Below are 14,840 nucleotides of genomic sequence, written 5' to 3'. Positions count from 1 at the left end.
AGGAAACTGAAATTTCAGGGACTTAAACTGTTTTCTATGAAAAATATGCTGAAAAATATCAATTTCAATAATTTTTGGTGTTAAAATGTCAAGAAAATTGATTTAAGGACCAAACCGGAAAGTATTTAACTAAAGGGTTGAAAAAGTAAATTTTACAAACAATGAGGGGCTGAAAACAGAAAACTTTCAAGGTTAATTCAATACATGCAATTTGATCAAACAATGGCACCGCGACTATCGACGAAATACAATACACTACAATACCAAAATCGTTGTGAAACGAATTGGTTCGGTCTCGAACCAATGAAAATCCGAAACTACTAACACGACGACACTACGATTCATACAAATAACGTTTGGGAATTCAATATACATGCGAGTGTGCACAGACGTCTACGCACCATCTTTGGGCCCCAAAAGTGTAAAATCTTGTTCGTTGAGCCTAGCTAGCCCAATGACCTGATCTTAAGGCCCGAAGACATTTTTTTTTCTACGAAGTGTTGGGTTTCACCGACTTGGCACAACGTAGAGGGACTTTCAATGGCTTGTATACTACTGGTCCCCAAGGGTCCTTTGGTATTAGCTAGTAAAGTCTACATTTCATGCGAGGCGGGTCGGGGACCCCTCGTACATTTTTTTATCCCCAACCGGCTAATGGAGTCATCGAGGTCTTCGTGTCCTCTTACTCTTCGGATGTGGGACTACACATAGTCAGGGTGATTGGATAACGTGATTAATACGAACGACGCCTCCGGGATCGTTAGTATAGCTATAAACTGGTCGTTTGTGTAATGCGTGTTTGTAGCAAATAATCATGCTCAAAAATAATCCAACGTCGCCTGGGACTGACACTACACGCTATGCAATGGTTTCAATGTAACTTCATGGAATTCAAGAAATCAGGAAAACATCGGGTTTTCCTAGGGTTTTCAATACATACGGATTCGAAATGCATACAACTTTAATGAACAATTTTTACAAGTATAGAAACAAACAAGCATACCTATGGATCTTCACAAACATTTTCAAAAGCTTTCCTTTTCAGAAAATATCGGATTTTCTGGTGGTTTTTCAAACGACACGACACATTGTTTTTCTTCAAATACTACTTATGAACTCACCAACATTTCATATGTTGACGTTTTTCAAAATACTTGTATTCTCAGGAAACCCTTGAATCAAAGGAATTCATATTCAGTGATGGCTTGCAGTTCGTTTACGTACGAGTCGAACAATTTATTTTTGGGAATGTAATATTTAAACAGTGTATGTCATGTAAACGCTACTGGTTGTACTATATTAATGAATGGTGACGAATGTTGTTATGTTTCATATATATTCAATGTTATGGTATACAATTGAGTCACGACAGCCCCCGGACGTTTCCGCCATCTGGTTCGGGGGTGTGACAATATTATCTTGAGTTAGGAGCCGGATCTGGAGTTGCTACTTCAGATCCAAGTGTGTTATGGACTGGAGAAGCATAAAGTATCAGCCCTTGAGTCGATTTTGAAGCCCCTTGGCCTTAAACCCTAGTTTATGGTGCTTTTTGCCTAGATCTCCCTCTCTACACGTAAAGTTTGCAACTTTACGTGGGGGATAGGCTTGGGAAGGGTAGATCTACAGTTTGGAGTCCATGCATGACTCGAAAGTCCTCTGCATGTATGTAGATCTGAATGGACTCGGCGAGTAGCTTGAAGATGAAAAGGAACTCGACGAGTGGGATGAACAGCTCGTCGATTCGGATGAAGATGGGCATGAACTCGACGAGTTGGATGAACAACTCGGCGAGTTGGATGAAGATTACCTTGTGCTCGGCGAGTCTGTTCGTAGACTCGGCGAGTCAGGTCGCGTAGTCCCAAACCCTTCGAGTTAAGACTCGAGTCAGCGAGTCGAGTAAGGACTCAGTGAGTTGGTCAGGACAGGATTCGGGAATCAGTAGACTCGGCGAGTCAGGGGCTGACTCGGCGAGTCAAGTCGCGATTGGAAGGACTTTGAGCATAAGAACTCGGCGAGTCAGTAAGTGGACTCGGCGAGTAGGGTTGACCTGGAAGGTTGACTTTGACCAGGACTTTGACTTGACCAGAGTTGACTTCGTTGTCTGTCTGGGGTCAGTTTGACTCAGTGTTGTATTGATATTGGTAGCTCGGGGAGCTAGTGGAGCCGCAGTTCGGAGTCAGTGGTCAGGTAGCGGTCAAAGGGATTAGCAGCAACAGTTCAGCAGTATCAAGTGAGTTTCCCTTGTGTGAATGGGTCTAAGGCCACAATGCCGGCCCATGTAGTTATGAGTAGAAGACCCAGGGGTTAGCCCTAGGCACAGTATGCCAGTATGATATTCGGGACGAGGTCCAATGATAGAGGACGGGTGCCCAAGGAATGGTTTAAATGATAGTTTATATTTGTTGTCTGTGTGATACTTGTATCTGCCTGGTAGGGAGGTGAGAGTGGGCAAGGTCCCGTACCTCTCCAATAGTAGAGTGTGGATGGTGTTCCATATCTCAGTAGCAGCAGATCAGGGGAGAGGCCCAAGTTAGGGAAGGAGTGAGGGTGGGCTGGGCCCGTATCTCACTATCAGCAGGAGTATGGACGGGGTTCCATGACTCACCAGTAGCAGGATATGGTCGGGGCCCAGTGATAGGCGAGGCCTTAGAACAATATCTGTTAGCATGTATTTAGCTTATGTGATGTGATGTGATATGTTCATGTGCTATTATATGTTAGTGGGCGGGGCCCTGTGACCGGCGAGGCCTAAGTGAAACAGATCCGTATCCGAGCGGGGCTCGAAGCCAGGCGGGGCCTGGAGCGGCGGGGCCGTTGTAGCGGGCGAGGCCCAGGATAGGGGGCGTGGCCCAGTATGTGCAGTATGTGGTTATGCATGGTATGTGGTAGGGTGGGGAACTCACTAAGCTTCGTGCTTACGGTTTTCAGTTTTGGTTTCAGGTACTTCCGGTAGCGGAGGGAAGAGCTCGGGGTGATCGCATGGCACACACCATAGTTTAGACAGCCTGGGGATGTTTACTCTGATAACGAACATGTATTTTGGAAACTAATACTATGTTTATGTTTTGAAATGATGAATTTGCTTAAAGTAATGTTTTATTAAAAGAAATTTTTAGCCTGAAATTTTGGGACATTACATTTAATGTGCAGGTTTTACAAGTGTATCACTACAAATTACTTGGGAATGAATTTCTGGTAGAAATGGCTTCAAGAATGGCTTGAAGACCTGATGGGAAAGGGTTGAAGAATAAATTAAAGAATGATCACACTCATTGTTTAAGAATGTTGTTATTTTTTAAGAATTATACTTGTTATTCTTTCAGAATGTTTGCTATTATTCAATGAATCACAATCATACAATGTAATTTTTTGATATATTATTAGTTCAAGTATCGATTTTGTGTAGTCTTTCAAAATGTATTTACTAGTTTATGGTTGACATTCTGTTATTCTGACAGAATAAAATCGAAAAATATATTTACTAGTTTATGGTTGGCATTCTATCATTCTGACAGAATAAAATCAGATTTTTAAATTTGAAATAATTTAAAATATTTAGATTTTTTAAAAATAAAGAAATTAATCATCCCTAAAAATCCAAAAATTTCCTTTTTAATATAGGTTAATTGACTAAAATGCCCTTATGTTGAAATTTGTGTGATTATATGGTACGTGTTATCATATTCTACTATCATAGACCCTCATATCATGACCTTTGATTATATTCCATCCGATGGTCCGGATCTGTGCATTCTGACACACAGTAGTTAGTAAAAACAAAATAACATAACCCTATATATATACATACATACATATATATATATATATATATATATATATATATATATATATATATATATATATATATATACTTATAAAGCTAGCATTTTTTCTTGAATCTCATGCATTTGAAACCCCCATTCTTTTTTCCTTTCACCACATTCATTTGAAACTCCCATGACTTTTCAATTTCTTTATAATAATAATTATAATTTGGTAGTTAGGTTAAATAAATATTAAATCTAAAATGTATTCATATATAAAGTAAATTTCAATATTAAAATAATATCTTTAATCCTACTTATAAAATTATGTTTTGTAACTTTTAACATATTATACTTAATTTATTAGTTTTAATATATTGTTGGATATAAACCATTATCATTTTAAATGTATAATTTTGAACAATTTGTATAAAATACTTAAATTATTAATTAAAATATCACATTATAGGCTCAACTTAAATATAAATTTTATTTAACTTAAACAACCAAAGATTATTTTATAAATAGTTAAAAGTGATAAATTGTAGTGCCTTTCTAATAATGATTGTAAGTTGGTTAATAAGGTTAAATAAATACCAAACCTAAAGTGTAATCATAAATAGACTAAATTTCAATTTTAAAATAATATCTTTACTCCTATTTATAAAGTTATGTCTTTAAATTTTAACATATTATACTTAATTTATTAGATTTAAAATGTTGTTGCATGTAAACCATTATCAGTTTAAAGCTACAATTTTTGAACAGTTTGGACAAAATACTTAAATTGTTAATTTAAATATAACATTACAGTGTCAACTTAAATATAAATTTCAGTTCCACTAAAAAAACCAAATAATATTTCGTAAATAATTAAAAATGATAAATTATAGTGATAAACGCAAAAAACTAAATTGTAATATCAGTTTAACTAAAATATTTATTAAATATATTTTGATAATCGTTAAAAGTTTCCAAATACGTAGCTTAAAATAACTTACAATAACAATAGTTAAAAACAACTCTATATAAATGATTATATTATTAGCTTTAAAATTAAAAAAAAAACAATATTTGATGTTTTAAATAGTTATAATGATAGAAATTAAAATATTAAGCAAATAAATTTTAAAAAATTAATTAACAATAAAAACAATTATAAATAACATCAAATCATATATTATATTTAATTTTATTCATATGTAACTTACGGGTAGAAGTCATTCAAACGATTGTGATTATGAAGTTATAATAAATGTATATATTGTCATATAGTTCAAAATAATCAATATATTATATCAATTTAGTATATACAAATTATTATATCAAATTTAACAACAACATTATTTTTATATTTAAAAAATCATATATTTGTAAAGACTTCAACTACATAGGTGTTTCTATGCAACGTGCGGACATTCGCCTAGTGTATATATATATATATATATATATATATATATATATATATATATATATATATATATATATATATATATATATATATATATATATATATATATATATATATATATATATATATATATATATGCGCGTAGCACGCCTACCGTAATTCAATATTTTTCCAACATCTTGCGATTAAACTCCGTTTTCAGTCTTTTTGCTTTCTTTTGTCTAGCAACGTATTATGTCTATAAAATAATAATTATAAGCATATTTAAGGATATTAAGTGTTAATAATATCATAACGTAGGATAAAATAATAAGATAACAACAAAATTATATGATTAAAATAGATGTTATTAACACGCCACAAACTCACGTTTTCCCCAAAACCCAAAATCTCATTTACTTGCAGTATAACTAAACAATAAAAAAACATAATCTAACATTAATAGTTTCTCTAAATTGTAAATTTGAGATATCATAACTAATGGTGGATCTTGGATTTCGGTATGTTGGGAGCACAAAAATATCAAATAGTTTTTTCAAAGTTGGGTCAAAATTATTTTAAACAAGGTTTCAATACAATTGGTCTTTTCTTTTCTTTGAACCAAATAATTGATAACGGAAATAAGTAGTTTTTGAAGCTTGCACAAAAAAAAAAAAAAACATAATCTAACATTAATAAGCATTATACCTAAACTTTTAGTGTTTGACAAAGTGCTCCGATTTGAACAGATAATTTCGTTTGACATTACAAACTTCTAGCATTTAGTTTGAACAAAACACTCCAAATCCAAATATTACTTCACGTAGCATTAAAAATATACTACAAGCTACCCGCTACCTGTTATAATCTACCCGTTACCGGCTACTTTTGCCAAATACACCCAAAATAGACACTAAGTTGGTGATCAAGGAATGTAATTCCATATGAGATCTTTTTTTTTCAACTATTTCTCTTCAAGAAAGGGATAATGACTTAAAAGGATAATATATTTTTCGATTTGTATATATCTGATCACTGAGTTTTTTTCGTCCATATTTGCCAATTCAACTTGTTTAATTGTACTCATTCAGTTCTTATGACTAGCTACTCCCGGTAATCGGAAAAAATCACTTAATAGGGTAATATAATTTTCACTTTGTACACATTTAGTCCTTAATATTTTTTTTGCACATTTAGTCCTTAATAATTTTTTATTTGTTACAAAATAAATCATTGTTGTTTTTGTAGACATTTAGTACTTATAACTGAGTTCTTTAGGTTTTTCTCATGATATTCTATGTGGGACAATTATTATTGAGGTATTTGCAACTGTTGATGCTTATGTCCAATGCGACCTCAACTGTTTGGTTGCTTAGGTCTTGTATTTTGAATGTCCGTATTTAAGTCTACTACAACTTTCATTTAGATTACTCCCGTTAAAAAATAATATATTTTTACTTACGATATATATATATATATATATATATATATATATATATATATATATATATATATATATATATATATATATATATATATATATATATATATGAACCGTTTTTTTTATAAAATCGTAAGTAAAATATATTACTTTTTAATAGGAGTAATCTAAACGAAAATCTTAGTAGACTAAGATATGAACTTATGGATATAATGATCATTAAAATTTGAGATCGTATGAAGAAGTTACGATGTTAAGAACACAAGACATAAACAACAAACAATTAAGGTTGTAATGACCATAAACATGAACATACACATCCTTAATGATTGTCTGATGTAGGATGTATTGATAAAAACCTTAAAGAACCGTTCATAAATAGTGAATGGGTACAAAACAACAAATATTTATTTTGTAAAAAATATGAAGGACTAAATGTACCAAAAACTTACGAACTAAATGTATATAAAGTGAAAAATATATTATGATATTAAGTCATATTTTTCGGCTTACCTGTATTAGTTAGTCATAATGATCGAATGTGGAGAGTTAGACAATTTGAAAGGGCGAATATAAATAAAAAAAAAACTCAGTGACCAAATATATAAAATTCCAAAAATATATTACCCCCTACAGAAAATAATAATAGTTTTTATTTTACCTTTTATAAGTTACAAAAGCTCGGCTTCAATCTATCAAACTAACCTTCCAAATCACTTTAATCGATCTATTTAAAACAAATTTGATTAATACATCATACAGAAAACCCCAACTAGAAATTATATTAAACATTATGACACCTCAATATAATGACTCACCTGATCTCTGTTCAAACTAGATTTTTAAAATTCATTTCTTTTTAAATAATGATCAAATGTCAGTGATTTATTACCAAAAGGCTCTTATTAAATGCTCAAAGACGTAGCAAGCAAAAACAGTCCACGTCGTCAAGGATAAGATCGGCAGTTTTACGTAGATGCACAGTACACCGACGCCACGTCATTCTTATGCTGCATATATTAATTTTCTATTTTCTACTTTTTATTTTATTTTATTTTACCACCACTTTGTGTGTCTATATATAATTCAACTTCATCTCATCATCTACTCTCCTCATCAACTCGAAGCTCACAATTTCCATCAAGAAACAGTTCTCTCATCGGATCCCGTTTCACCGATTTACAATCTCAAAGATAATTTCAAATTCAGCGTTTAATTGGTGAGTGTAATTTCCTTTTCTATTAGTTCTTTATACTCTATTCGATTTCGAAGCTGTTTAGATCTGTAATTTGACGAGATATTGAAACAGAGATTGAAATTCTGTATCTCTGATTCATCGCTGTTTTTGAAACAGTGACTCAATGTGTTGATTTAAGTTACTTTTTACAGATTTGCAAACTGTTTGGTATTTCATGAAGAATTTATGATTGAATTTGCTCGGGTTTTAGGGTTTTTTTGTTCCTTCTGCAATTTGCAATGAAATAGTTTGTATGATATCTATTTATATATATATTTTTTATTATTTGAAAGTATTATAACTCATATCAAGGATTGTTAATTCCTATGGTAAAAGGTGTATTCTGGCGTATGATACAAATTTAAGAAAAATATGACATCTTGTCTAGTTAACGTCGTTAATTTGTTATGATATTATATAAATCCTAATTTAGTATCTCATGAATTTTAAAATCAAACTATTTAATGGCATGTGGTGAATTGTCCTTATCTCATCAAACTCTTTAATGGCGTTTTCACTACAAACAAGAAGGTTCGTCTGATAATCTATTATGAAATAATTGATTCGTTTTTTTTTTTTTTAATATTTGTAAGCCGTGTTTTTTTAAAGATGAACTACAATGGAAAATTGCGTCATATATGTGATGATATACATTCTTATATTTCATTTTTGTTATTGTTTTTGAGATTTGATATGTTATGCAATAGTTTAAAAGTCACAGGAAATTAAAAGATATAGGGTTGAAATCGAACGAGAAATAAAAATGAATAGAATTAGAATATAACACTATTTTTATTTACGTGCTTTTTATAAATAAAAAAAAATAATTTTAATAGCATATCGATTTTATCTTTTAAAAAGAACTAAAGTATGTATTTCTATTATAATATTATTTGATTTTTGATGAGTTGTTATATTTTTTAATATTATAGATAAAATAATTTATTACTAAAAATAATAGGATCATGTGAAACCTGTACAATGTATTTAGTGTACATTGTATTTAGTTGATAACATAATAATCAATATTATTCGCATGAAAAATTATTCATTTTTAACAAAAACATTATCATGAAGTATTCTAATTTATTCTATTACTTATTTTTTATATCATGTCCATTAGGCGTGTTTATTCTATTATATTCAACCAAATGTAATGCTAGTTTATGTTTGTTTTTTCAGACATCAACATCAATCCATCAAATCAAATGGCAATGGAGCAATATCCCGAAGAAACTGTCATTAATAACAACTTCATCAAAAACAATGAAACCTCTTCCGAAAAATGGAAATCATTATCAGAATCCCAAGAAGATTCTGAGAACTGTCTTTCCTCCGGTTTCGACTGCAATATCTGTCTAGATTCCGTCGAAGATCCTGTGGTAACACTCTGCGGCCACCTCTATTGTTGGCCATGTATATACAAATGGATCAAACACCAAAACAGTTCACCCGAAACCCTAATCAACCATAACCCACAATGCCCTGTCTGCAAACGTGACATCTCTCAAAAAACCCTAGTCCCGTTATACAGCCCAGGCCAAACCACAAAACCACAGCCAGATGAAAAGAGTCTAGATTTAGGGATGGTGATCCCACGTAGACCCTTGAGTCCGAGTTGTGGGGTGGTTAGGGCCCCAACTGAACAAGTTAATCACCGCGTATACCAACAAGCACCAAATGTTATAAATCCTACAAGTCCTACTACCGGGATGCTAGGGGAGATGGTGTATGGGGGTATTTTTGGGAATACACAAACGCCTTTATATGTTTATCCGAATTCGTATAATTTAGTGGCGGTTAGTACTCAACGGGCGAGAAGACATGCGATTCAAGCAGATAGATCGCTTGGACGTATTTGGTTTTTTCTTTTATGTTGCATAATATTATGCCTTGTTTTGTTTTAATTTGGTGATGAGTCTAATCTAGTTGTGCCTTTGTGTGTACATTTGTAAAAAGTTATGGGTAGTAAACGATTTAACTTCATGGGTTTGACTTTAGTTAGTTTTGGTTACGGGCCTTGGTCTTGCATGCATTGGGCTTTTGACTTCGGATTCTCTTAGCAGGCCGATTAATCTTTGATGGGCTTTGTGTTTTTGCATTTTCATTTTCGAAAAGATTATTTCATTTTATTTTTATTTCCCTTTTTAGGTAAATCACATTACATTTACGTTACTAAGGGGGGAGTTACTAAGGGGGGAGGGAATCGTTCCCTCCCAACCCACCGAACCCACTGCCACATCAATTTTCTTTTTTATTTTTCTTCATCTTTCCGAACCCACAACACACAAAAATCATATCTTTTTGAACCCACTCAACCCACTCAATTAAAAAAAATACAAAACATCTAAGGTACAAGTTTTAAAACACATGGTATAAGAGAAAATAAGAAAGAGAAAGTAGAGAGAGATAATGATGTGGGTTAGTGAAACCAATCAATCCACTCGTTGAAGCGGGAGTGGTACCGCCGATAACTCTATTGCTAATTAATATTTTACATTTGATCGTTTTGTATTTTTTTTAATTAAGTGAGTTCAAAAAGATAGGATTTCCGTGTGTTGTGGGTTCGGAAAGATGAAGAAAAATAAAAGAGAAAATTTGATATGACAGTGGGTTCGGTGGGTTGGGAGGGAACGACTCCCTCCTCCCTAAGTAGGAAGTTGTGTACTTCCTCCAAACAAAACACCTCTTATTTCCAATCTGGCCTTAGGATCATGTAAGCCACTAATGTTCACGAACTGTCCCAAGAACTATCATATGCATAAAAGACTTATAGTGTTAGGAGTGGGCAACATCCACAGACGTTATTAGCAGGAAAGAAAAACGCCGTTACCGGATGTTTTGGTGGTAACGGGAAGCAACAGGAATACCTATAACGCGCAATAACAGTGGAGAAGGGCGGTGTTCTCAGGCGTTATTAATGATGGTAACAGTTGCCCACTCCTAGTAGCCTTAAAAAGTGAATAACAACCTGGAACTTGAAAGCTTTTTGAAAATAGATGATTGCATACCATTATGGGGTGAGAGCCCATGCTGTAGGCTGCCTGCAGAAAGACCAAAACACCATTTTTATTAATTGATACACACACGGTTATATAACACATAATCACATTTACTAATTTTTTGAAAATAGAGATTATTCTAAGTTATTCACAATATAGATTATCTAATATAAGAGACCTATACCATTATTTAAATAGAGATTAACTAATTTACCCTTTTCCCCACATTTGAATTTTGAAAATCACCTTTTCGCCCTCATATATATATATATATATATATATATATATATATATATATATATATATATATATATATATATATATATATATATATATATATATATATATATATATATATATATATATATATATATATATATACCTTTTCTTCCTCCTTCCATTGTTGGGTTAACTTTTTATTTTTGGAATTTCTTGCAGTATTAACGGAAATGGAGTTGTTTCTTGTTGTTTTGCATCATTCATCCCCACTTTGTGGGTGCCATTTAAGTTAGGGGTTATCTGCAAAAATACAAGATATATAATTCATCAAGTGGTGAAAGCAGATAAATGAATTTAAAAGATTATGTTTTAACCGTAGATAAACAATACAATATATTAGATATGTATGAAACGGAAAGGTCAACAAAAAGAGAATACCTTTATCATGTAACCATTTTTTAGGACTTTTAGTTGTTCGGGGTCTTCTTGTAGTTGCAATGGAGTAGGAGGAAGGTTGAGATATATCTCTATGAACTTTGCATCATAACATTGTTTATCAAATGAACCATTAAAGATATTAGGTAATATTTGGAATACGGTAATTAAAGATGGAATGGAATGGAGTATTATGATAGTCGATAGACTTAAAAAAAATCATGTTTGTTTATTGTGATTCCTATTCCTAACTTGCTCCTTATTCCATGGGGGAGGGGGTGTTATTCCCTGACGGAGGGTAACAACGCAATAAAGTTATAGTTATAGCTATATTTATACTTTTATTCCTATAATCTTCAATAATCTCATATAATTTGCCATTTGATAATGATAAATAATGATTTGGCAGCATGAATGCTAAATAAGTATCAAAGTAATATTAAAAAACAAAGAAATAAAACAAAAACTATAGACATTCAATCCTTAGGTCAGTGTCATTTTGCAATTCTATTTGAACTTATTCATCTAAATTGATTTTATATTTTGTAAATTCTCTAGTTTTGAAAGATAAGATGTTAGAAAACATTAAAGTTCAAGTTTCAAAGATCCAAAGGAAAAACTATACTTTGCATGTAGTCTTTTCACTCTAGCATCATGACCACGATATAAAATGAGAAGCAGGAACATGCATGCTATAAGAAAGAATTTATAAATGTATTTAATTTTCGCAGAAAATGTAATGCCCGATTTTTTTCAAGTAAATTCCTTATTCATTAAATATCTAATTGTGTTGCATAAGGACCCATTACATTGGGAGTAAATGAGGTACACTGGGCGTACCTCGAAGAGCCTTGGACACGGGTAGCCCCCTGGTATCTTGGGCATACCCATTTGTACGTTGGACATATGTCAGTCAGGAGCAAACCCTAATTTCTACGCTGGTGTGTGTGTGGTGCACTTTGAAGATGAAGGAATTTGGTGTCCAAGCATTGGTTGGAGTGGAGTTCTTAGATCCAGAGTCTTCATCAATTTTGCTAGCATCTGAAGTGTGGGGATTTTCGATTCAGCAGCCCGAGTATAGTTTGTCTATCTTCAGACTTAGGTGAGTCTCTTTACTGTACTCGTGGGTCGAAGACACCAATGCCAGCCTACTGAATTATGTTTATAGGATGATAGTTGTCTTCGTGACAATTTCCTACTATGTCTATATATGTTTGTTGTCTCTGTGACTCTTTCTGTTATGATTGTATGCTAGCTGTAGGGGTGAAATAAACCCGATACCGGATGAAAGAGACCAAAGGGGGGTGAAATATACCTAGTACCGGTTGAAAGAGACCGAATGGGTGAAATAGACCCAATACTTGTTGAAAGAGACCGAATGGGGTGAAATATACCTAGTACTGGTTGATAGAGACATAGGGGGTGAAATAGACCCAGTACCGGTTGAATGAGACCGAAAGGAGTTAAATATACCCAGTACTGGTTGAAAGAGACCGAAGATGGTGAAATAGACCCAACTATGTTTTGACTATTATGTATGTATGTTATGGGGTATTTTGAGGGAGCTCACTAAGCTTTGTGCTTACGGTTTTCAGTTTATGTTTTAGGTAATTCCAACTCGAAAGGGAAGGGCCCGACATGATTGCACTGAATCCTCCCATGTTATCTACATTATGTGATTTTGGGATTTTGTACTTTGATGATATTTTCACTATGATACACTTTTGGTTGATTTGATATGATTATCAGATGTTTGAGAATGATTTAAAAATAATTTTTTTATCTGAATTTTGGGATGTTACAAGTTGGTATCAGAGTCTTGGTTTGAGGGATTCAGACATAATCGCGGGTGTGTCTGAACTCAAATTAAGGATTTGGTAGATTTTTCATAAAAAGAAACATTTTATTAAGGGATTTCTAATAAAAGAAGGGGTGTGATGTGTGCAATCAGCCGAGCTCATATAAGTCTTCCTAAAATACCCACACATGTTATATGTTTTACGCTATGATATGAGATCGCATGCTAGATTACGGCTAAGGATCTGCTCAGGATTGCATGATAGCATTCTAGGAGAGATGCCTTTATGTGCCTATTGCATGAGCTTATAGATCTGCATGCTATTATGAGATTAGTTACCTGATAGGGTGACCTGTTTAGGTTATGTTCTGATTCGAATTGCTTCATGCTAGAAAGCTACGTGATTTATGCTTTTAGGGATTCTCAATAATATCAACTAACTAGTGGATGAATGCGCTTGGTTACATATTGTTGAGATTAGATAATTTTAGAGGGTTAGGTTTAACTCTATTGCACAAATCTTATCTGAGTCCAACCGTTTTAGGGTGAGACCTTTCACTCGAAAAATTATCTAGTACCAATAGTATGTAATTGTAATCATATGGTAGTTAGAAGGTATTAGAAGGAGTTCCTTCTGCAGTTGATAGCGGAGAGTGATGAGGAAATAAAACCTAGGGAGTTCCTGGGATATGTCTTGTCGCATAGAGTGCTCTATAGTAATAGAGAAGTACTAGATAGAAAGGAAGTGAATTGGAGGTATCGAGACAATCCTTGGGGAGGGTATAGATAGATGTGGAATGTAGTAATAGGACTATACTACTAGAAGCACAAGATATATACCCAAGACAAGGAAGGCCATTATGAATTCAAGAAACGTCGATAGTGTGAACCTCTTTGTGTGTATAATGATTGTTTATGTGTTATGTTTCAGCATGGTGATGACACACGGTGGGGCAGGAGGTTCAAGATCTAGATCTGGTTTGGGCTCAGGCATCAAACCAATTGATAAGGGTTTACACGAGTTTATTGTGTCTGAGATTACTAGAGGCATTCTCGAGGCGACCTCGATGATGTTTGGGTTGATCAAGGAGGGTACCATCGAGTTGATGGAGAATCGCCTTCGGATATTTAGAGTCGATCTGATACTAGTCTCTCACACCGCCAACTGGTGGCGGAAATGTCGGGTTGTACGACGTCTCTTCGTGGATCACAGACGTCAATTATATTGAATAATACACATAAATATGATACAAACATTATGTTTTATCTTTAATTATAGATTACATCATAATTTGTAGCATAAATACAAGAAGTTCAATTGTCGAACACATATTACTCCAAAAATCCCTAAGTACTGCCATGTCTGGCTTTCAGTTGTCTGAGAATACAGAATACATGTGGCTTGAAAACGTTAACATAATGATGGTGAGATTACATATTTAATTTAATAATACAAATTGAAAATATCTTGTTAGATATATCTAATTTAGTTATATAAGTATTTTAAATTTCATTGTTGATGTACCTTTTCTTTATAAGTAGCATTTTACTATT

The 14,840-nt window shown here is 33.1% G+C and overlaps 1 protein-coding gene across 1 annotated transcript; it reads left to right on the top strand.

The window, feature by feature from the left end:
- Positions 1 to 7,655: 7,655 nt before the first annotated feature.
- LOC111905634 (E3 ubiquitin-protein ligase RMA1H1) lies at positions 7,656 to 9,818 on the top strand. Its single transcript, XM_023901324.2, has 2 exons — positions 7,656 to 7,814; positions 9,015 to 9,818. The coding sequence occupies exon 2, from the start codon at positions 9,041 to 9,043 to the stop codon at positions 9,737 to 9,739; it is 699 nt and encodes a 232-aa protein (XP_023757092.1). The 5' UTR covers positions 7,656 to 7,814; positions 9,015 to 9,040; the 3' UTR covers positions 9,740 to 9,818.
- Positions 9,819 to 14,840: the final 5,022 nt, after the last annotated feature.

The sequence above is a fragment of the Lactuca sativa genome, chromosome 8, assembly GCF_002870075.4.
Source record: "Lactuca sativa cultivar Salinas chromosome 8, Lsat_Salinas_v11, whole genome shotgun sequence".
Taxonomy (NCBI): domain Eukaryota; kingdom Viridiplantae; phylum Streptophyta; class Magnoliopsida; order Asterales; family Asteraceae; genus Lactuca; species Lactuca sativa.
This window is presented reverse-complemented; position numbering and strand designations above follow the sequence as displayed.